The sequence below is a fragment of the Salmo trutta genome, chromosome 18, assembly GCF_901001165.1.
Source record: "Salmo trutta chromosome 18, fSalTru1.1, whole genome shotgun sequence".
In the NCBI taxonomy this organism is placed as follows: Eukaryota; Metazoa; Chordata; class Actinopteri; order Salmoniformes; family Salmonidae; genus Salmo; species Salmo trutta.
In genome coordinates this window covers 10,440,919-10,463,169 of record NC_042974.1, presented here as the reverse complement: position 1 = coordinate 10,463,169, position 22,251 = coordinate 10,440,919, and the positions used below count along the sequence as shown (strand labels likewise).

Below are 22,251 nucleotides of genomic sequence, written 5' to 3'. Positions count from 1 at the left end.
ATACATACAGGCACGTGTACTATCACCCCCAACTACCACACACATACAGGCACGTGTACTATCACCCCCAACTACCACACACATACAGGCACGTGTACTATCACCCCCAACTACCACATACATACAGGCACGTGTACTATCACCCCCGACTACCACACACATACAGGCACGTGTACTATCACCCCCGACTACCACACACATACAGGCACGTGTACTATCACCCCCCGACTACCACACACATACAGGCACGTGTACTATCACCCCCAACTACCACACACATACAGGCACGTGTACTATCACCCCCAACTACCACACACATACAGGCACGTGTACTATCACCCCCAACTACCACACACATACAGGCACGTGTACTATCACCCCCAACTACCACACACATACAGGCACGTGTACTATCACCCCCGACTACCACACACATACAGGCACGTGTACAATCACCCCCGACTACCACACACATACAGGCACGTGTACTATCACCCCCGACTACCACACACATACAGGCACGTGTACTATCACCCCCGACTACCACACACATACAGGCATGTGTACTATCACCCCCAACTACCACACACATACAGGCACGTGTACTATCACCCCCAACTACCACACACATACAGGCACGTGTACTATCACCCCCGACTACCACACACATACAGACACGTGTACTATCACCCCCAACTACCACACACATGCAGGCACGTGTACTATCACCCCCGACTACCACACACATACAGGCCCCTGTACTATCACCCCCAACTACCACACACATACAGGCACGTGTACTATCACCCCCAACTACCACACACATACAGGCACGTGTACTATCACCCCCGGCTACTACACACATACAGGCACGTGTACTTTCACCCCCGACTACCACACACATACAGGCACGTGTACAATCACCCCCAACAACCACACACATACAGGCACGTGTACAATCACCCCCAACTACCACACACATACAGGCACATGTACTATCACCCCCAACTACCACACACATACAGACACGTGTACTATCACCCCCGACTACCACACACATACAGACACGTGTACTATCACCCCCAACTACCACACACATACAGGCACGTGTACTATCACCCCCAACTACCACACACATACAGACACGTGTACTATCACCCCCAACCCACTATTACCTCAAACACAAAGAAAGGTAAAATGATGATGTCGCAGGTGTTGATTGAGAGACAGCGTAAGGGTGATTGACGGATTTTAAGACGTCTGAATCCCATCCTCCAGTCTTTATCACCGTAAGGATCACAGCCCTTATACGCCTAATTACCACTCAAATGTAAATAACGTTATACAAGAGTTTTATGCAGAGCTTAGGCCCCGTATAGCTGCTTATGCTGCAGCACAGAGAGAAAGGGACAGGAAAAGAGAGAGTGCATGAGCAAGAGAGAAAGAGAGATAGAGAGAGAGAGGGAGGGCGGGCGGGCGGGCGGGCGGGCAGGGGAGGGAGTGAGGGATAGAGGAAGGGAGAGAGAGAGCGAGCTATAGGGAAGGGATTATCATACACGCCAAGTCAGCCTTGAGTAAGACAGTGTGAGAGAGAAAGAGAGAGTGGGAGAGAAAGAGAGTGAGGGAGAGAAAGAGGGAGAGAAAGAGAGCGAGGGAGGGAGAGAGAAAAAGAGAGGGAGAGAAAGAGAGCGAGGGAGGGAGAAAAAGAGGGAGAGTAAGATGGAGGGAGAGAGACAGGGAGAGAAAGAGAGTGAGGGAGAGAAAGAGGGAGAGTAAGATGGAGGGAGAGAGATAGGGAGAGAAAGAGGTAGTGTAAGAGAGAGAGAGTGAGAGAGAGAGAGAGAGAGAGATAGAGACCATCATTGTTCACCATTGTAAATACAACCCATATTTATGCTTATTTATGTTCCATTTTGTACTTCAACCATTTATACATCGTTACAACACTGTATATATACATAATATGACATTTGTAATGTCTTTATTCTTTTGAAACTTCTGTGAGTGTAATGTTTACTGTTCATTTTTATTCTTTATTTCACTTTTGTATATTATCTACCTCACTTGCTTTGGCAATGTTAACATATGTTTGCCATGCCAATAAAGCCCCTTGAATTGAATTGAATTGAATTGAATTGAGAGAGAGAGCGAGAGCTAGAAGGAAGAGACTAACAGGCTCATAAGATCTGCTAGAATACAGACACAATCCCACATTACTACCTCCTTTGGGAGATCCAATTCAGACAACTGTTCATTATTGAAGCCTATGAAAAGACACAGCAGACTTGCCACCTAGTTCTTGGAACTCCCCTCACCTTTGTTCTCTCTCCATTCCCCTCATTTTCTCCTAATGGCATCAGTGAGTGAATGGGCCTTCTCTTGGCCCTTAGCTGGGCCCTGGAGCCTGACTCTGGGTTGGAGGTGACTTGACAGTCCCCCCGCAGGTTGATTATCGGTTTTTACTCCATTAATTGTGGCAGTTGATTGTAGTCCTCCTCTTCCTGACAGCTGTGCAGACAGTCAAATAGGAGCCTCGCCATCACCAAAACACACCCGCATGCTGGACGAGCTACAGACAGACACACACACACACACACACACACACACACACAAATACACACACACACACACACACAAATACACACACAAATACACACACACACACAGACATAGACACATGTACTTTCCTGTAATGATGAAAGATAAGCTGCAGGAAGAGTAAGATGGAGGGAGAGAGACAGGGAGAGAAAGAGAGGTCCTTTGTCTTCATTTTTTGTGATTGAGACTGTTCCATGACTGGAGAGTCTTCCATTAACTGAACTGAATGTATGTTCTATCTTTAGTTATTTGTATGGTCACTCTACGGTCAACCGGTCGACAACTCTCGACACAAAACTCACAACCGATGATCAAAATGCACAATTTTCAAAACTCTAACACTTTTTCCAATTGCTTGGATACAATACACATAAAGATAAGATCATTTGTTCATTGAACTAAAATCACCTGTTCAAAATGACACAACTTAACATCAAAGTATTACCATTTCAAAATGCAATTCACACATTACATCTGAGATGACTGTCTATTAATTTCATTACAATGATCTAACTATCAATTGATACAACTGATCAAAATGATAAGTAACTGTTGCATTACTCTTAATGCACAGTTTTATGGAAACTGACAAACAATATTCCATGTTTAGATCATGAAAGTTTCAAGATAACGAGATCCATTGACACCAATTACCGTAGAACAAATTGGACTACATTATCTATGGATGTAATATTTCATCATCATTCTTTATCTGAAACTGTTTCTATGGTCCCATGTACCACTTTTCCAGGCCATGTTTTCAGATTTGACATTACTGTACACTTTATTAGGTACACCTATCTAGTACTGGGTAGGACCCCCTTTTGCCTCCACAACAGCCTGAATTATTCACGGTGTTGTACGTTAAGAGATGCCCTTCTGCACACCACTGTTTTAAATGGCTGTTATTTGAGTATTTGTGGCCTTTATGTTAGCTTGAATAAGTCTGGACGTTCTCCTCCGACCTCTCTCATTAACAAGGTGTTTTTGCCCACAGAAATGCCGCTCACTGAATGTGTTTTGTTTATCGCACCATTCTCTGTAAACTCTGGAGACTGTAGTGCATAAAAATCCCAGGAGGGCAGCTGTTTCTGAGATGCTGGAACACCATGTGTGGCATCAACAATCATACCACTGTCAAAGTTGCTTAGATTACACATCTTGCCGTTCTAATGTTTGGTCGAACAACAACTAAAGCTCTCTACTCTACATACTCTATATATTGAGTTGCAGGCAGCCACTTGAATCACTGTTCGAAGAAGCAGGATATTTGCGTTAACATGCAGGTGTACCTAATAAAGTATATGTATGCAGGCCCTTGTAATTGCTTTTCCAATACTGCCAACTCGTGACTGATGTTTGATATCACATTATGGTATGAGTATATAGTGAAATGAGTGGTATCCACCTACAACAACATAGCGATAACATGGAGCCGGCAGGTGATCCAGGTCACAATAGAGGTCAAGCAGTGGGAGGAGGAAGATGAGGAAGACGTGGTGGTCAAAGGAATGGTAGGGGACAAGCACCCCTTCTGAGAGGTGGTCGTGGGCCTCGTTTGAGAGGTGTGGGGGAACGTGGTAGAGGACAAGGCCACGGACCAAGACAGTGGCAGCAACAGCAAAGAGTGTCCAATGAAATCTGAGCAATAGTTGTTGACCATGTCGTAAATCATGGCATGACGATGACTGAGGCAGCTACAATGATTCAACCAAACCTCAGAAGATCAACCATGGCCTCAATCATCAGAACTTTCCGCAATGAGAACCGGTAAGTCTTCAGGATGCACTAAACATTAGGCTACTCTCAGTTGTCAAATGACTGTATACTGCATGCCAATGTGTACCACAAAGTATGTGATGTGACTAAATGTGTTCTTACTGTAATTCTCCCTGCAGAATTGAGATTTGGTCAAATAGGGGAGGCAGAGGCAAAATTCTGACTGACCAACAAGAGTGGGCTGTGGTCAATTTGGTTCGGGCCAGAAATGATATTCACCCTACAGAAATTCGGCAGCACATCTTGGACAATGACGACATGTTCAACAATGTGGAAGCCATAAGTTTGCCGGCTATTGCACGCATGCTGAAAAGGCACCAGGTGTCTCTAAAACAGCTATACCGTGTACCTTTTGAAAGAAATGCAGACAGAGTGAAGCAACTGAGGACTGAGTATGTTCAGGTATGTTCAGTTTCAAGATGCCTGTTGTGAAAAATTCCCCCAAAATTCTACATCATTGTAATCAGTAATTCTCTTTCCAAAATGTATTTTTAGAGGATGATGGAGCTGGATGCTGACGAAAACCATCACAAATTCTTATTTTTGGATGAGGCAGGCTTCAACCTGGCCAAGACAAGTAGGAGAGGTCAGAATTTCATTGGCCAGCGGGCAACCATCCAAGTACCTGGACAACGTGGGGTCAACATCACCATGTGTGTGGCTATATCGGAAGATGGTGTGGTGAGACGCAGACCTCGTATTGGATCATATAATGCAGCTCTCCTTGTAACCTTCCTTGATGAGCTAAATCAGGTCTGTAGAGCTGATGGCGTGACCTATGTCATTATGTGGGATAATGTCATGTTCCACCATGCTCAAATGGTGCAAGCATGGTTTCAGGCCCATCCACAATTTACCACCCTGTACTTACCCCCATACTCTCCTTTCCTTTTTCTCCACATGGAGGTGGAAGGTATATGATAGGCGCCCTCGCGAACAAACCACCCTTCTCCAGGCCATGGATGATGCATGCAATGACATCACGGCAGACCAGTGTCAGGCCTGGATTCACCATGCCTGAAGATTCTTCCAAAGATGCTTGGCTAATGAAACATCACTTGTGATGTGGATGAGAACCTGTGGCCAAATCCACAAGACAGGGTTGATGGAAATATAGAAGTACAGTAATCAATCCTTTGTTTTGCTTTTTACAGTAAGCCAGGTGAGGAACACTGCAGTTGACTAACTGTTTTTTCTTTTTTTGTAGCTAATTATTTTTGCTTTGATTCAAAGAAACCTATGTTGTGATTTTATTGTATCTCATCAATAAATTTCATATTTTGTTCAATGATTCCACTGTGTCTGTAGTATTCTCTCTACTAGTCCTTTTACAGTGATGTATTTCCGTGTAGTAGCATAATGAAACATGTTCCACATATTTTGTACTACAATATTTAATGATTGTACGAACAACTACACAGTGAAACTATCGGTATCTTGTGTGTGGGTGATCTAAATGAATGTTCCTATGGTATTTCATGATAAATTAGTTATTTGAACCAATGATTCTGCAAGTGCAAGGTTTCTTTAAAGATATGAATGCACAATGCAATGTTTTGAACATTGGACAGCCTGTGTTACAAGTGATGACCGTTTTGAGTTTTGTGTCTAGAGTTTTGAAAAATGACCACAAGGATCTGAAATTAGTGCCAAAGGGATTGTAAAAAACTGTAATGATAGTGTTACTGTTGGTTCAGAATGTGTTCATAGGGACATCGTTGTTACACTGTGGTTATGCTCACATCCAAGTGTCCCGTTTTAAGGCTCTGTGGCTCCTCTTACCCGTTAGACTTCTCCGCCTGACTCTGCCCTTCCTGGCTGACCCCAGCAATGGGGAACGTGGGAACATGTGTGTGTGTGTTTAGGGAGAACAGCCATGGAGGGTTGAGCCACAACAGAGGAGGACATCTGTCTGTCCAAGCAGTACATCATCTCTCTATCTCCATCTCTCTATCTCCATCTCTCTCGCTTCCTTCAACTTCCTTTAGTGAATCTCTGTACCACAAGATTGTTGGTCTTTTGTTTTACACACACACACACACACACACACACACACACACACACACACACACACACACACACACACACACACACACACACACACACACACAAACTTTTTGGGGAGCAACAATACATTCCCATTCAAAATCCTGTTTTCCCTAAACCTAAATCTAATCCTTTACCTTAACCCCTAAACCTAATCCTAACTCCTAACCCTAACCCCTAACCCTAAATCTGACCCTATTTATAACCCTAAGTCTACACTCTTAGAAAAAAAGGTGATATCTAGAGCCAAAAAGGGTTATTCAGCTTTCCCCATAGAAGAACCCTTTGAAGAACCCTTTTGGTTCCAGGTTTAACTCTTTTGAGTTCCATGTAGAACCCTTTCCACAGAGGGTTGTACATGGAACTCGAAAGGGTTCTACATGAAACCAAAAAGGGTTCTACCTGGAACCAAAAAGGTTCTCCTACGGGGACGGCCAAAGAACCCTTTTGAAACCATTTTTTTCTGAGTGTAAACCTAACCCCTAAGCCTAAAATAGCCTTTTTACAAGTGAGGACCAGCAAATTGTCCTCACTTCTCAGAAATGTTTTTCGGTTTACTATTCCTGTGAGGACTTTTGGGACTCACAAGTATAGTAAAACGTGTAACATACACACACACACTGCTATCTGTCTGTGTAGTTAGCAGTGTGTGTTTGTGGTGGGAGCTACCCGTGTTCCAGTGTGAGTTTGTAGACTAGAGGGTCTTTGGCCCAAACTGGATTTAGACAGGATTCTCTGTAATGACTTTCTGATTGGTTCGCTCACATGGAACTTTGTTGCTATACATGGCCTTTGTACGGCTGTTCTATGTGTATGTGCTTTACTTTGAGCTCATCCTTGTCCACAAACGTTTGTTTTCCAATGGGTTTCACACAAAGAGAGGGGCCTTTTATTTCTTATAACTAATAGGCTCGTAATATAATACAGTACACTGTATGTTCCTTAAGGTCATTATTTGGGTTGGAAATGGAGAGTACATTACTGGAAACGTTCTAAATTTACCAGTAAATGACCAAAATTTGTGTGTTTCAAGGATTTTTTTGTCATCTTTGTCATCTTTGTAATCACAAGACATCTATCTAGTGGCCTTTTTATGTACTTCAGACGTCTGTAATGATCTCTGGCCCTCTGTGTGGCCTTAACACATGCATAATACTGTTTTTTACAGTCACTTTGGCACTCATTTCAGAACCTTGATGTCATTTTTCAAAACTCTAGACACAAAACTCACAACCAATGATCAAAATGCAAATTTTTCAAAACTCTAACACTTTTTCCAATTGCTTGGATACAATACACATAAAGCTAAGATCATTTGTTCATTGAACTAAAATCACCTGTTCAAAATGACACAACTTAAAATCAAAGTATTACCATTTCAAAATGCAATTCATACATTACATCTGAGATGACTGTCTATTCATTTCATTACAATGTTCTAACTATCAATTGATACAACTGCTCAAAATGATAAGTGACTGTTGCATTACTCTTAATGCATAGTTTTATGGAAACTGACAAACAATATTCAATGTTTAGATCATGAAAGTTTCAAGATAACGAGATCCATTGACACCAGTTACCGTGGAACATGAACCAATTGGACTACATTATCTATGGATGTAATATTTCATCATCATTCTTTATCAGACACTGTTTCTATGGTTCCATGTACCACTTTTCTAGACCATGTTTTCAGATTTGACATTACTGTACACTCATTGGCCACTTTATTAGGTACACCTATCTAGTACTGGGTAGGACGCCCTTTTGCCTCCACAACAGCCTGAATTATTCACGGTGTTGTACGTTAAGAGATGCCCTTCTGCACACCACTGTTTTAAACAGCTGTTATTTGAGCATTTGTGGCCTTTCTGTTAGCTTGAATAAGTCTGGACGTTCTCCTCCGACCTCTCTCATTAACAAGGTGTTTTTGAACACAGAACTGCTGCTCACTGAATGTGTTTTGATTATCGCAACATTCTCTGTAATCTCTAGAGACTGTAGTGCATAAAAATCCCAGGAAGGCAGCTGTTTCTGAGATGCTGGAACACCATGTGTGGCATCAACAATCATACCACGGTCAAAGTTGCTTAGATTACACATCTTGCCTGTTCTAATGTTTGGTCGAACAACAACTTAAGCTTCTACTCTATATACTCTATATATTGAGTTGCAGGCAGCCACATGATTCGCTGTTCGAATGTAACCTTCCTTGATGGGCTAAATCAGGTCTGTAGAGCTGATGGCATGACCTATGTCATTGTGTGGGATAATGTCAGGTTCCACCATGCTCAAATGGTGCAAGCATGGTTTCAGGCCCATCCACAATTTACCACCCTGTACTTACCCCCATACTCTCCTTTCCTTAACCCGATTGAGGATTTTTTCTCCACATGGAGGTGGAAGTTATATGATAGGTGCCCTCACGAACAAACCACCCTTCTCCAGGCCATGGATGACGCATGCAATGACATCACGACAGACCAGTGTCAGGCCTGGATTCGCCGTGCCCGAAGATTCTTTCCAAGATGTTTGGCTAATGAAAACATCCATTGTGATGTGGATGAGAACCTGTGGCCAAATCCACAAGACAGGGTTGATGGGAATATAGAAGTACAGTAATCAAGCCTTTGTTTTGCTTTTTACAGTAAGCCAGGTGAGGAACACTGCAGTTGATGTTTTACTGTAGTTTTTTTCTTTTCTTGTAGCTAATTATTTTTGATTTGATTCAAAGAAACCTATGAGTGATTTTATTGTATTTCATCAATACATTTCAGATTTTGTTCAATGATTCCACTGTGTCTGTAGTATTCTCTCTATAAGTCTTTTTACAGTGATGTATTTACATGTAGTACCATAATGAAACATGTGTCACATATTTTGTACTACAATATTTAATGATTGAACGAACAACTACACAGTGAAACTATCGGTATCTTGTGTGTGGGTGATCTAAATGAATGTTCCTATGGTATTTCATGATAAATTAGTTATTTGAACCAATGATTCTACAAGTGCAAGGTTTCTTTAAAGATATGAATACACAATGCAATGTTTTGAACATTGGACAGCCTGTGTTACAAGTGATGACCGTTTTGGGTTTTGTGTCTAGAGTTTTGAAAAATGACCACAAGGTTCTGAAATTAGTGCCAAAGGGATTGTAAAAAACTGGAATATTAAATAATTCAATGAGATGATTTTTAACTAAATAAATGTATGGCAAAGCTGAAAATGTTATCCTAAATATAAACCATCAACTTTGGGGCTCCCAAGTGGCACAGGGGTCTAAGGAACTGCATCTCAGTGCTAGAGGCATCACTACAGACCCTGGTTTGATTCCAGGCTATTTCACAACCGGCCGTGATTGGGAGTCCAATAGGGTGGCGGACAATTGGCCCAGCGTCGTCCAGGTTATGGTTTAACCAGGATAGTCCGCCATTGTAAATAAGAATTTGTTCTTAACTGTCTTGTCTAGTTAAAAAAAGGTAAATATATCAACATACAAAACTCAACATATAAAACTTTGTGAACACCATTGGACTTTAATATGAGGGTTTCAGCATGAAATATCCTTTATATTTTTTCCACACACTTGTATATATTTGACCATATATTTGTTGTCATTGTTGATTAGATGTTTTTTTATTAATTAGGACATTTTGAGTGTGTGTGTGTGTGTGTGTGTGTGTGTGTGTGTGTGTGTGTGTGTGTGTGTGTGTGTGTGTGTGTGTGTGTGTGTGTGTGTGTGTGTGTGTGAGTGTGTGAGTATCTGTGTCCTTCGACAAAAGTCAGAGAAGAACTACAGTCTGATGGAGTTCTCCAGCGTTCTCTTCAGAATATGGTCCAATTATTTATTATATTGTTCCTCTGAAAACCTTTGATAAGAGCAGTGGTCGTTCTGTACTTTAATAGTTAATAGTTTGTCTTGATTCATTTAGTGTGATTTAAAAACATTTTTTGAATGTAATGGGAAAGTGCCTGTGGAGGGAGAAGGAGGGGAATGGGAGCACTGTACTCTGTGTTTGTGTGTCATCTTTGTGAATGAGAATGAGTAGGAGTGGGTGACAGGTTGAGTGATTGTCCTGTTTGTGTACGTGCGTTCCTGTCCTCATGTGGATGTGTATGGATGACTGTAGGTCTGTGTACAGAAGTCAATGTGTATGGATGACTGTAGGTCTGTGTATAGAAGTCAATGTGTATGGATGACTGTAGGTCTGTGTACAGAAGTCAATGTGTATGGATGACTGTAGGTCTGTGTACAGAAGTCAATGTGTATGGATGACTGTAGGTCTGTGTACAGAAGTCAATGTGTATGGATGACTGTAGGTCTGTGTACAGAAGTCAATGTGTATGGATGACTGTAGGTCTGTGTACAGAAGTCAATGTGTATGGATGACTGTAGGTCTGTGTACAGAAGTCAATGTGTATGGATGACTGTAGGTCTGTGTACAGAAGTCAATGTGTATGGATGACTGTAGGTCTGTGTATAGAAGTCAATGTGTATGGATGACTGTAGGTCTGTGTATAGAAGTCAATGTGTATGGATGACTGTAGGTCTGTGTACAGAAGTCAATGTGTATGGATGACTGTAGGTCTGTGTACAGAAGTCAATGTGTATGGATGACTGTAGGTCTGTGTACAGAAGTCAATGTGTATGGATGACTGTAGGTCTGTGTATAGAAGTCAATGTGTATGGATGACTGTAGGTCTGTGTACAGAAGTCAATGTGTATGGATGACTGTAGGTCTGTGTACAGAAGTCAATGTGTATGGATGACTGTAGGTCTGTGTACAGAAGTCAATGTGTATGGATGACTGTAGGTCTGTGTACAGAAGTCAATGTGTATGGATGACTGTAGGTCTGTGTAAGAAGTCAATGTGTATGGATGACTGTAGGTCTGTGTACAGAAGTCAATGTGTATGGATGACTGTAGGTCTGTGTACAGAAGTCAATGTGTATGGATGACTGTAGGTCTGTGTACAGAAGTCAATGTGTATGGATGACTGTAGGTCTGTGTACAGAAGTCAATGTGTATGGATGACTGTAGGTCTGTGTACAGAAGTCAATGTGTATGGATGACTGTAGGTCTGTGTACAGAAGTCAATGTGTATGGATGACTGTAGGTCTGTGTACAGAAGTCAATGTGTATGGATGACTGTAGGTCTGTGTATAGAAGTCAATGTGTATGGATGACTGTAGGTCTGTGTACAGAAGTCAATGTGTATGGATGACTGTAGGTCTGTGTACAGAAGTCAATGTGTATGGATGACTGTAGGTCTGTGTACAGAAGTCAATGTGTATGGATGACTGTAGGTCTGTGTACAGAAGTCAATGTGTATGGATGACTGTAGGTCTGTGTATAGAAGTCAATGTGTATGGATGACTGTAGGTCTGTGTACAGAAGTCAATGTGTATGGATGACTGTAGGTCTGTGTATAGAAGTCAATGTGTATGGATGCCTGTAGGTCTGTGTACAGAAGTCAATGTGTATGGATGACTGTAGGTCTGTGTACAGAAGTCAATGTGTATGGATGACTGTAGGTCTGTGTACAGAAGTCAATGTGTATGGATGACTGTAGGTCTGTGTACAGAAGTCAATGTGTATGGATGACTGTTGGTCTGTGTACAGAAGTCAATGTGTATGGATGACTGTAGGTCTGTGTACAGAAGTCAATGTGTATGGATGACTGTAGGTCTGTGTACAGAAGTCAATGTGTATGGATGACTGTAGGTCTGTGTACAGAAGTCAATGTGAATGGATGACTGTAGGTCTGTGTACAGAAGTCAATGTGTATGGATGACTGTAGGTCTGTGTACAGAAGTCAATGTGTATGGATGACTGTAGGTCTGTGTACAGAAGTCAATGTGTATGGATGACTGTAGGTCTGTGTATAGAAGTCAATGTGTATGGATGACTGTAGGTCTGTGTACAGAAGTCAATGTGTATGGATGACTGTAGGTCTGTGTACAGAAGTCAATGTGTATGGATGACTGTAGGTCTGTGTACAGAAGTCAATGTGTATGGATGACTGTAGGTCTGTGTACAGAAGTCAATGTGTATGGATGACTGTAGGTCTGTGTACAGAAGTCAATGTGTATGGATGACTGTAGGTCTGTGTACAGAAGTCAATGTGTATGGATGACTGTAGGTCTGTGTACAGAAGTCAATGTGTATGGATGACTGTAGGTCTGTGTACAGAAGTCAATGTGTATGGATGACTGTAGGTCTGTGTACAGAAGTCAACATTCTAGAGCTGTGTCCACACAATGCGCTCTTCACTGAAATGATAATGATAATGCTAATGCTTGTGAAAACATGGAATGAAACCATTCATGACCATACCGACCTTACCGTCTCCCTTTCTTTGTAAATGTTAAGTAACATATCTCTTGAAAAGATTTGGTTATTCATAATGGATTGTGTGTGTGTGTCTGTGAGTGTTTGTGTGTTTTTCTGTGTGTGTGTGTGTGTGTGTGTGTGTGTGTGTGTGTGTGTGTGTGTGTGTGTGTGTGTGTGTGTGTGTGTGTGTGTGTGTGTGTGTGTGTGTGTGTGTGTGTGTAGTCGGTTACATAAAGAGCATGTTCAGACTGGATCCTTCTTGCAATGTATGGTGGGGTGACCCAGACAGGCATGTCTGACACACACACAAACACACAGATACACACACACAGACAAACACAGACACACACAGACAGGCCCATATTGTTGGGTCCTGGCGGCCATCTTGAATTTTCTCTGTGTCTGCAATGGAAGCTATTATCTGTACATTTCTAATTAGAAGCAGGAAAGAATTAGAAGCAGTGTGAAAGTGGAGTCTACCATTACCCTAGCAGTGTGAAAGTGGAGCCTACCATTCCCCTAGCAGTGTGAGAGTGGAGCCTACCATTCCCCCAGCAGTGTGAGAGGGGAGCCTACCATTACCCTAGCAGTGTGAGAGTGGAGCCTACCATTACCCTAGCAGTGTGAGAGTGGAGCCTACCATTTCCCCAGCAGTGTGAGAGGGGAGCCTACCATTCCCCTAGCAGTGAGAGAGGGGAGCCTACCATTACCCTAGCAGTGTGAGAGGGGAGCCTACCATTCCCCCAGCAGTGTGAGAGTGGAGCCTACCATTCCCCTAGCAGTGTGAGAGTCGAGCCTACCATTCCCCTAGCAGTGTGAGAGTGGAGCCTACCATTCCCCTAGCAGTGTGAGAGGGGAGCCTACCATTCCCCTAGCAGTGTGAGAGGGGAGCCTACCATTCCCCCAGCAGTGTGAGAGGGGAGGCTACCATTACCCTAGCAGTGTGAGAGGGGAGCCTACCATTCCCCCAGCAGTGTGAGAGGGGAGCCTACCATTACCCCAGCAGTGTGAGAGGGGAGTCTACCATTACCCTAGCAGTGTGAGAGTGGAGCCTACCATTCCCCCAGCAGTGTGAGAGGGGAGCCTACCATTACCTTAGCAGTGTGAGAGGGGAGCCTACCATTCCCTTAGCAGTGTGAGAGTGGAGCCTACCATTCCCCTAGCAGTGTGAGAGGGGAGCATACCATTTCCCCAGCAGTGTGAGAGGGGAGCCTACCATTACCCTAGCAGTGTGAGAGTGGAGTCTACCATTCCCCTAGCAGTGTAAGAGGGGAGCCTACCATTCCCCTAGCAGTGTGAGAGTGGAGCCTACCATTCCCCTAGCAGTGTGAGAGGGGAGCCTACCATTCCCCTAGCAGTGTGAGAGGGGAGCCTACCATTCCCCTAGCAGTGTGAGAGTGGAGTCTACCATTCCCCTAGCAGTGTGAGAGGGGAGCCTACCATTCCCCTAGCAGTGTGAGAGTGGAGCCTACCATTCCCCTAGCAGTGTGAGAGGGGAGCCTACCATTCCCCTAGCAGTGTGAGAGTGGAGCCTACCATTCCCCTAGCAGTGTGAGAGGGGAGCCTACCATTCCCCTAGCAGTGTGAGAGTGGAGCCTACCATTCCCCTAGCAGTGTGAGAGTAGAGCCTACCATTCCCCTAGCAGTGTGAGAGGGGAGCCTACCATTACCCTAGCAGTGTGAGAGGGGAGCCTACCATTCCCCTAGCAGTGTGAGAGGTGAGCCTACCATTCCCCTAGCAGTGTGAGAGGGGAGCCTACCATTCCCCTAGCAGTGTGAGAGGGGAGCCTACCATTCCCCCAGCAGTGTGAGAGGGGAGCTTCTCTTCTCCTGTTGTTCAGTTCAAGCGTGCAGTCGGTGAAGCAGAGGCCAAGTGTTACACGTACGCTATTGTAACAGTATTGTTGGTGTGGTGTCAGTACAGTTCTGTAGCTGGGGTGTCAGTAATACAGTACTGTAGGTGGTATTTCAGTAGTACAGTAATGTAGGTGGGATGTCAGTAATACAGTACTGTAGGTGTGGTGTCAGTAATACAGTGCTGTAGGTGGGGTGTCAGTAATACAGTGCTGTTGGTGTGGTGTCAGTACAGTTCTGTAGCTGGGGTGTCAGTAATACAGTACTGTAGGTGGTATTTCAGTAGTACAGTAATGTAGGTGGGATGTCAGTAATACAGTACTGTAGGTGTGGTGTCAGTAATACAGTGCTGTAGGTGGGGTGTCAGTAATACAGTGCTGTTGGTGTGGTGTCAGTACAGTTCTGTAGCTGGGGTGTCAGTAATACAGTACTGTAGGTGGTATTTCAGAAGTACAGTAATGTAGGTGGGATGTCAGTAATACAGTACTGTAGGTGTGGTGTCAGTAATACAGTGCTGTGGGTGGGGTGTCAGTAATACAGTGCTGTAGGTGGTATTTCAGAAGTACAGTAATGTAGGTGGGGTGTCAGTAATACAATACTGTAGCTTTGGTGTCAGTAATACAGTACTGTAGGTGGTATTTCAGTAATACAGTGCTGTAGGTGGGGTGTCAGTAATACAGTACTGTAGGTGGTATTTCAGTAATACAGTACTGTAGGTGGGGTGTCAGTAATACAGTACTGTAGGTGGTATTTCAGTAATACAGTGCTGTAGGTGGGGTGTCAGTAATACAGTACTGTAGGTGGTATTTCAGTAATACAGTACTGTAGGTTGGGTGTCAGTAATACAGTACTGTAGGTGGTATTTCAGTAATACAGTACTGTAGGTGGGGTGTCAGTAATACAGTACTGTAGGTGGTATTTCAGTAATACAGTGCTGTAGGTGGGGTGTCAGTAATACAGTACTGTAGGTGGTATTTCAGTAATACAGTACTGTAGGTGGGGTGTCAGTAATACAGTACTGTAGGTGGTATTTCAGTAATACAGTACTGTAGGTGGGGTGTCAGTAATACAGTACTGTAGGTGGTATTTCAGTAATACAGTGCTGTAGGTGGGGTGTCAGTAATACAGTACTGTAGGTGGTATTTCAGTAATACAGTACTGTAGGTGGGGTGTCAGTAATACAGTACTGTAGGTGGTATTTCAGTAATACAGTGCTGTAGGTGGGGTGTCAGTAATACAGTACTGTAGGTGGTATTTCAGTAATACAGTGCTGTAGGTGGGGTGTCAGTAATACAGTACTGTAGGTGGTATTTCAGTAATACAGTACTGTAGGTGGGGTGTCAGTAATACAGTACTGTAGGTGGTATTTCAGTAATACAGTACTGTAGGTGGTATTTCAGTAATACAGTACTGTAGGTGAGGTGTCAGCATTTGGAGAATTCCCTCCTATGCCTTCATGCTACCAAGTCCCGTCTGTAAATTCCCAGTTGTGAAGTAAGACGCTGCCTGGAAGATGAGTTGTATTTCTAATGAATGTTGTTTTCTTCATTGCTGGGAAAAGCCCCATTGTAATAGGAATTATGGACAATGAGTCAATGGTCCTCACTGTAGCTCTGTGACCCGTGGTGGAGTTAAAGAATGGTTTGGAGATCAGACAGGGTCATTCCTGTCTTATATAGAGGGCTTTTTATATCCCCCTCCACTCAGGTGTGTTGGGGTGAGGTGGGGTAAGGAGGTGTGAGGTGGGGAGGGGTGAGATGGATTGAGGAAGGGCGAGGTGGGGAGGGGTGAGATGGAGTGGAGTGAGGAAGCGTGAGGTGGGTTAGGTGGGGTGGTGTTAGGAGGGGTTAGTTGGGGCGGGTGAGGTGAGTTGAAATGGGGAGTGGAGTGTGTCAGTAATACAGTACTGTAGGTGATGTGTCAGTAACAAAGTACTGTAGGTGGGGTGTCAGTAATACAGTATTGTAGGTGAGTTGTCAGTAATACAGTACTGTAGGTGGGGGTGTCAGTAATACAGTACTGTAGGTTGCGTGTCAGTAATACAGTACTGTAGGTGGGGTGTCAGTAATACAGTACTGTAGGTTGGGTTTCAGTAATACAGTACTGTAGGTGAGTTGTCAGTAATACAGTACTGTAGGTGGGGGTGTCAGTAATACAGTATTGTAGGTGAGTTGTCAGTAATACAGTACTGTAGGTGGGGGTGTCAGTAATACAGTACTGTAGGTTGCGTGTCAGTAATACAGTACTGTAGGTGGGGTGTCAGTAATACAGTACTGTAGGTGGGGGTGTTAGTAATACAGTACTGTAGGTTGCGTGTCAGTAATACAGTACTGTAGGTGGGGTGTCAGTAATACAGTAATGTAGGTTGGGTGTCAGTAATACAGTACTGTAGGTTGGGTGTCAGTAATACAGTACTGTAGGTGGGGTGTCAGTAATACAGTGATGTAGTTGGGGTGTCAGTAATACAGTACTGTAGTTGGGGTGTCAGTAATACAGTACTGTAGGTGGGGTGTCAGTAATACAGTACTGTAGGTGGGGTGAAAGTAATACAGTACTGTAGGTGGGGTGTCAGTAATACAGTACTGTAGGTGGGGTGTCAGTAATACAGTACTGTAGGTGGGGTGACAGTAATACAGTACTGTAGGTGGGGTGTCAGTAATACAGTACTGTAGGTGGGGTGACAGTAATACAGTACTGTAGGTGTCGTGTCAGTACAGTTCTGTAGGTGATGTGTTATTAATACAGTACTGTAGGTTGGGTGTCAGTAATACATTACTGTAGGTGGCGTGCCAGTAATACAGTGCCGTAGGTGATTTGTCAGTAATACAGTGCTGTAGGTGATTTGTCAGTAATACAGTACTGTAGGTGAGTTGTCAGTAGTACATTAGTGTAGGTGGGGTGTCAGTAATAGATTACTGTAGGTGGCGTGCCAGTACAGATCTTTAGATGTGTTGTCAGTATTACAGTACTGTTGGTTGAGGTTTCAGATGTACAGTACTGCAGGTTGGGTGTCAGGAATACAATTCTTTAGGTTGGGGTGTCAGTAATACAGTACTGTAGGTTATGTGTTAGTAATACTGTGCTGTAGGTGAGTTGTCAGTAATACAGTACTGAAGGTGATGTGTCAGTAATACTGTGCTGTAGGTGAGTTGTCAGTAATACAGTACTATAGGTGAGTTGACAGTAATACATTACTGTAGGTGGGGTGCAAGTAATACAGTACTGTAGTTGGTGTGCCAGTACAGTTTTGAAGGTGGGTTGTCAGTATTACAGTACTGTTGGTTGAGGTTGCAGATGCACAGTACTGTAGGTGGGGCGTCAGTAATACATTACTGTAGGTGGGGGTGTCAGTAATACAGTAGTGTAGGTTGCGTGTCAGTGCAGTTCTGTAGGTGGGTTGTCAGTATTCTTGTACTGTAGGTGGGGTGACAGTAATACATTACTGTAGGTAGGGTGTCAGTAATTCATTACTGTAGGTGGGGTGTCAGTAATACAGTACTGTAGGTGTCGTGTCAGTACAGTTCTGTAGGTGGGGTGTCAGTAAAACAGTACTGTAGGTGATGTGTCAGTAATACAGTACTATAGGCGATGTGTCAGTAAGTAGTGCTGTAGGTGATGTGTCAGTAATTCAGTACTTTAGGTGATGTGTCATTAATACATTACTGTAGGTGGGTTGTCAGTAATACATTACTTTAGGTGGCGTGTCAGTAATTCAGTACTTTAGGTGATGTGTCATTATTACATTACTGTGTGTGGGTTGTCAGTAATACATTACTTTAGGTGGCGTGTCAGTAATTCAGTACTTTAGGTGGCGTGTCAGTAAGACAGTACTGTGTGTTGGGTGTCAGTAATACATTACTGTAGGAAAGTTGTCAGTAATACAGTCCGGAACCTCCTGAGACGGCCCATAGTCCGGAACCTCCTGAGACGGCCCATAGTCCGGAACCTACTGAGACGGCCTTCAGTCCGGAACTTCCTGAGACGGCCTACAGTCTGGAACCTCCTGAGACGGCCCATAGTCCGGAACCTCCTGAGACGGCCCGCAGTCTGGAACCTCCTGAGACGGCCCGCAGTCTGGAACCTCCTGAGACAGCCTTCAGTCCGGAACTTCCTGAGACGGCCTACAGTCTGGAACCTCCTGAGACGGCCCATAGTCCGGAACCTCCTGAGACGGCCCGCAGTCTGGAACCTCCTGAGACGGCCTTCAGTCCGGAACTTCCTGAGACGGCCTACAGTCTGGAACCTCCTGAGACGGCCCACAGTCCGGAACCTCCTGAGACGGCCCATAGTCCGGAACCTCCTGAGACGGCCCGCAGTCCGGAACCTCCTGAGACGGCCCGCAGTCTGGAACCTCCTGAGACGGCCCGCAGTCTGGAACCTCCTGAGACGGCCCGCAGTCTGGAATCTCCTGAGACGGCCTTCAGTCCGGAACTTCCTGAGACGGCCTACAGTCTGGAACCTCCTGAGACGGCCCATAGTCCGGAACCTCCTGAGACGGCCCGCAGTCTGGAACCTCCTGAGACGGCCTTCAGTCCGGAACTTCCTGAGACGGCCTACAGTCTGGAACCTCCTGAGACGGCCTGCAGTCTGGAACCTCCTGAGACGGCCCGCAGTCCGGAACCTCCTGAGACGGCCCGCAGTCCGGAACCTCCTGAGACGGTCTGCCTGTCAGTAATTCAGTAGTGTAGGTGGCGTGTCAGTACAGTTCTGTAGGTGGGTTGTCAGTATTACAGTAATGTAGGTATGGTGTCAGTAATACATTACTGTAGGTGGGGTGTGAGTAATACATTACTGTAGGTGATGTGTCAGTAATACATTACTGTAGGTGGGGTGTCAGTAATGCATTACTGTAGTCGATGTGTCAGTAAATAGTACTGTTGGTGATGTGTCAGTAATTCAGTACTTTAGGTGATGTGTCAGTAATTCAATACTATAGCTGGGGTGTCAGTAATACAGTACTGTAGGTGGGGTATCAGTAATACAGTACTGTAGGTGGGGTGTCAGTAATACAGTACCGTATGTGCGGTGTCAAGTAATACATTACTGTATGTGATTTGTCAGTAATTCAGTACTGTAGGTGGGGTGTAAGTAATACATTACCATAGGTGCGGTGTCAAGTAATATAGTACTGTGGGTTGGGGTGTCAGTAATACATTACTGTAGGTGGGTTGTCAGTAATTCAGTAGTGTAGGTGGCGTGTCAGTACAGTTCTGTAGGTGGGTTGTCAGTATTACAGTAATGTAGGTATGGTGTCAGTAATACATTACCGTTAGTGCGGTGTCAAATAATACAGTACTGTAGGTGGGGTGTCAGTAATACTGTAATGTAGGTATGGTGTCAGTAATACATTACCGTTGGTGCGGTGTCAAATAATACAGTACTGTAGGTGGGGTGTCAGTAATACTGTAATGTAGGTATGGTGTCAGTAATACATTACCGTTGGTGCGGTGTCAAATAATGCAGTACTGTAGGTGGGGTGTCAGTAATACAGTACTGTAGGTGGGGTGTCATTAATACAGTTCTGTAGGTTGGGTGTCAGTAATACAGTACTGTAGGTGGGGTGTCATTAATACAGTTCTGTAGGTTGGGTGTCAGTAATACAGTACTGTAGGTGATGTGTCATTAATACAGTTCTGTAGGTTGGGTGTCAGTAATACAGTACTGTAGGTTAGGTGTCATTAATACAGTTCTGTAGGTTGGGTGTCAGTAATACAGTACTGTAGGTGGGGTGTCAGTAATACAGTACTGTTGGTGTGGTGTCAGTACAGTTCTGTAGGTGGATTGTCGGTATTACAGTACTGTTGGTTGAGTTGTCAGATATACAGTACTGTAGGTGGGGTGTCACTAATACATTAGGTTAGGTGTCATTGATTGTCACTGCTGTTTAAATGATCGGACAAAAATGCAGCATCTGTTTCGTTCCACATATTTATTAGACAGTAAAACTTAATGCAATACAAAAATAAACTGAAGGACAAAACAACTAACCGTGACGCAGGAGGAACAAACACTACTCACAAAATATAATCACCCACAAAAACAGGTGGGACAAACATCAACTTAAATATGACCTCCAATTAGAGACAACGACAACCGGCTGCCTCTAATTGGAGGTCATGCCAAACAAAAACCAACATAGAAATACAAAACTAGAAACTGAACATAGAAATACATTTACATTTACATTTAAGTCATTTAGCAGACGCTCTTATCCAGAGCGACTTACAAATTGGTGCATTCACCTTATGATATCCAGTGGAACAACCACTTTACAATAGTGCATCTAAATCTTTTGGGGGGGGGGGTTAGAAGGATTACTTTATCCTATCCCAGGTATTCCTTAAAGAGGTGGGGTTTCAGGTGTCTCCGGAAGGTGGTGATTGACTCCGCTGTCCTGGCGTCGTGAGGGAGCTTGTTCCACCATTGGGGTGCCAGAGCAGCGAACAGTTTTGACTGGGCTGAGCGGGAACTGTGCTTCCTCAGAGGTAGGGAGGCGAGCAGGCCAGAGGTGGATGAACGCAGTGCCCTTGTTTGGGTGTAGGGCCTGATCAGAGCCTGAAGGTACGGAGGTGCCGTTCCCCTCACAGCTCCGTAGGCAAGCACCATGGACTTGTAGCGGATGCGAGCTTCAACTGGAAGCCAGTGGAGAGAGCGGAGGAGCGGGGTGACGTGAGAGAACTTGGGAAGGTTGAACACCAGACGGGCTGCGGCGTTCTGGATGAGTTGTAGGGGTTTAATGGCACAGGCAGGGAGCCCAGCCAACAGCGAGTTGCAGTAATCCAGACGGGAGATGACAAGTGCCTGGACTAGGACCTGCGCCGCTTCCTGTGTGAGGCAGGGTCGTACTCTGCAAATGTTGTAGAGCATGAACCTACAGGATCGGGTCACCGCCTTGATGTTAGTGGAGAACGACAGGGTGTTGTCCAGGGTCACGCCAAGGTTCTTAGCACTCTGGGAGGAGGACACAAGGGAGTTGTCAACCGTGATGATGAGATCATGGAAAGGGCATTCCTTCCCCGGGAGGAAGAGCAGCTCCGTCTTGCCGAGGTTCAGCTTGAGGTGGTGAGCCGTCATCCACACTGATATGTCTGCCAGACATGCAGAGATGCGATTCGCCACCTGGTTATCAGAAGGGGGAAAGGAGAAGATTAATTGTGTGTCGTCTGCGTAGCAATGATAGGAGAGACCATGTGAGGATATGACCGAGCCAAGTGACTTGGTGTATAGTGAGAATAGGAGAGGGCCTAGAACAGAGCCCTGGGGGACACCAGTGGTGAGAGCACGTGGTGCGGAGACAGATTCTCGCCACGCCACCTGGTAGGAGCGACCTGTCAGGTAGGACGCAATCCAAGCGTGGGCCGCGCCGGAGATGCTCAGCTCGGAGAGGGTGGAGAGGAGGATCTGATGGTTCACAGTATCAAAGGCAGCAGATAGGTCTAGAAGGATGAGAGCAGAGGAGAGAGAGAGTTAGCTTTAGCAGTGCGGAGAGCCTCCGTGACACAGAGAAGAGCAGTCTCAGTTGAATGCCCAGTCTTGAAACCTGACTGATTAGGATCAAGAAGGTAATTCTGAGAGAGATAGCAGGAGAGCTGGCCAAGGACGGCACGTTCAAGAGTTTTGGAGAGAAAAGA

The 22,251-nt window shown here is 44.6% G+C and overlaps 2 protein-coding genes across 5 annotated transcripts in view; both read left to right on the top strand.

Annotated features, from left to right (window-relative positions):
- LOC115152826 (protein kinase C epsilon type) overlaps positions 1 to 22,251 on the top strand; it is a 218,694-nt gene that overhangs the window by 167,602 nt on the left and 28,841 nt on the right. The window lies entirely within an intron of this gene.
- On the top strand, positions 3,796 to 5,502 carry LOC115152827 (uncharacterized). Its single transcript, XM_029697680.1, has 4 exons — positions 3,796 to 4,368; positions 4,497 to 4,779; positions 4,873 to 5,130; positions 5,284 to 5,502. Exons 1-4 carry the CDS (start codon positions 4,277 to 4,279, stop codon positions 5,296 to 5,298), a joined length of 648 nt encoding a protein of 215 aa, XP_029553540.1. The 5' UTR covers positions 3,796 to 4,276; the 3' UTR covers positions 5,299 to 5,502.

Excerpts from the sequence above, each read along its gene's own strand:
- LOC115152827 (XM_029697680.1), top strand. The coding sequence starts at position 4,277 with ATGACGATGACTGAGGCAGCTACAATGATTCAACCAAACCTCAGAAGA. Across the intron at positions 4,369-4,496 it reads ACTTTCCGCAATGAGAACCG|AATTGAGATTTGGTCAAATA; the intron begins GTAAGTCTTCAG and ends TTCTCCCTGCAG. Across the intron at positions 4,780-4,872 it reads TGAGGACTGAGTATGTTCAG|AGGATGATGGAGCTGGATGC; the intron begins GTATGTTCAGTT and ends ATGTATTTTTAG.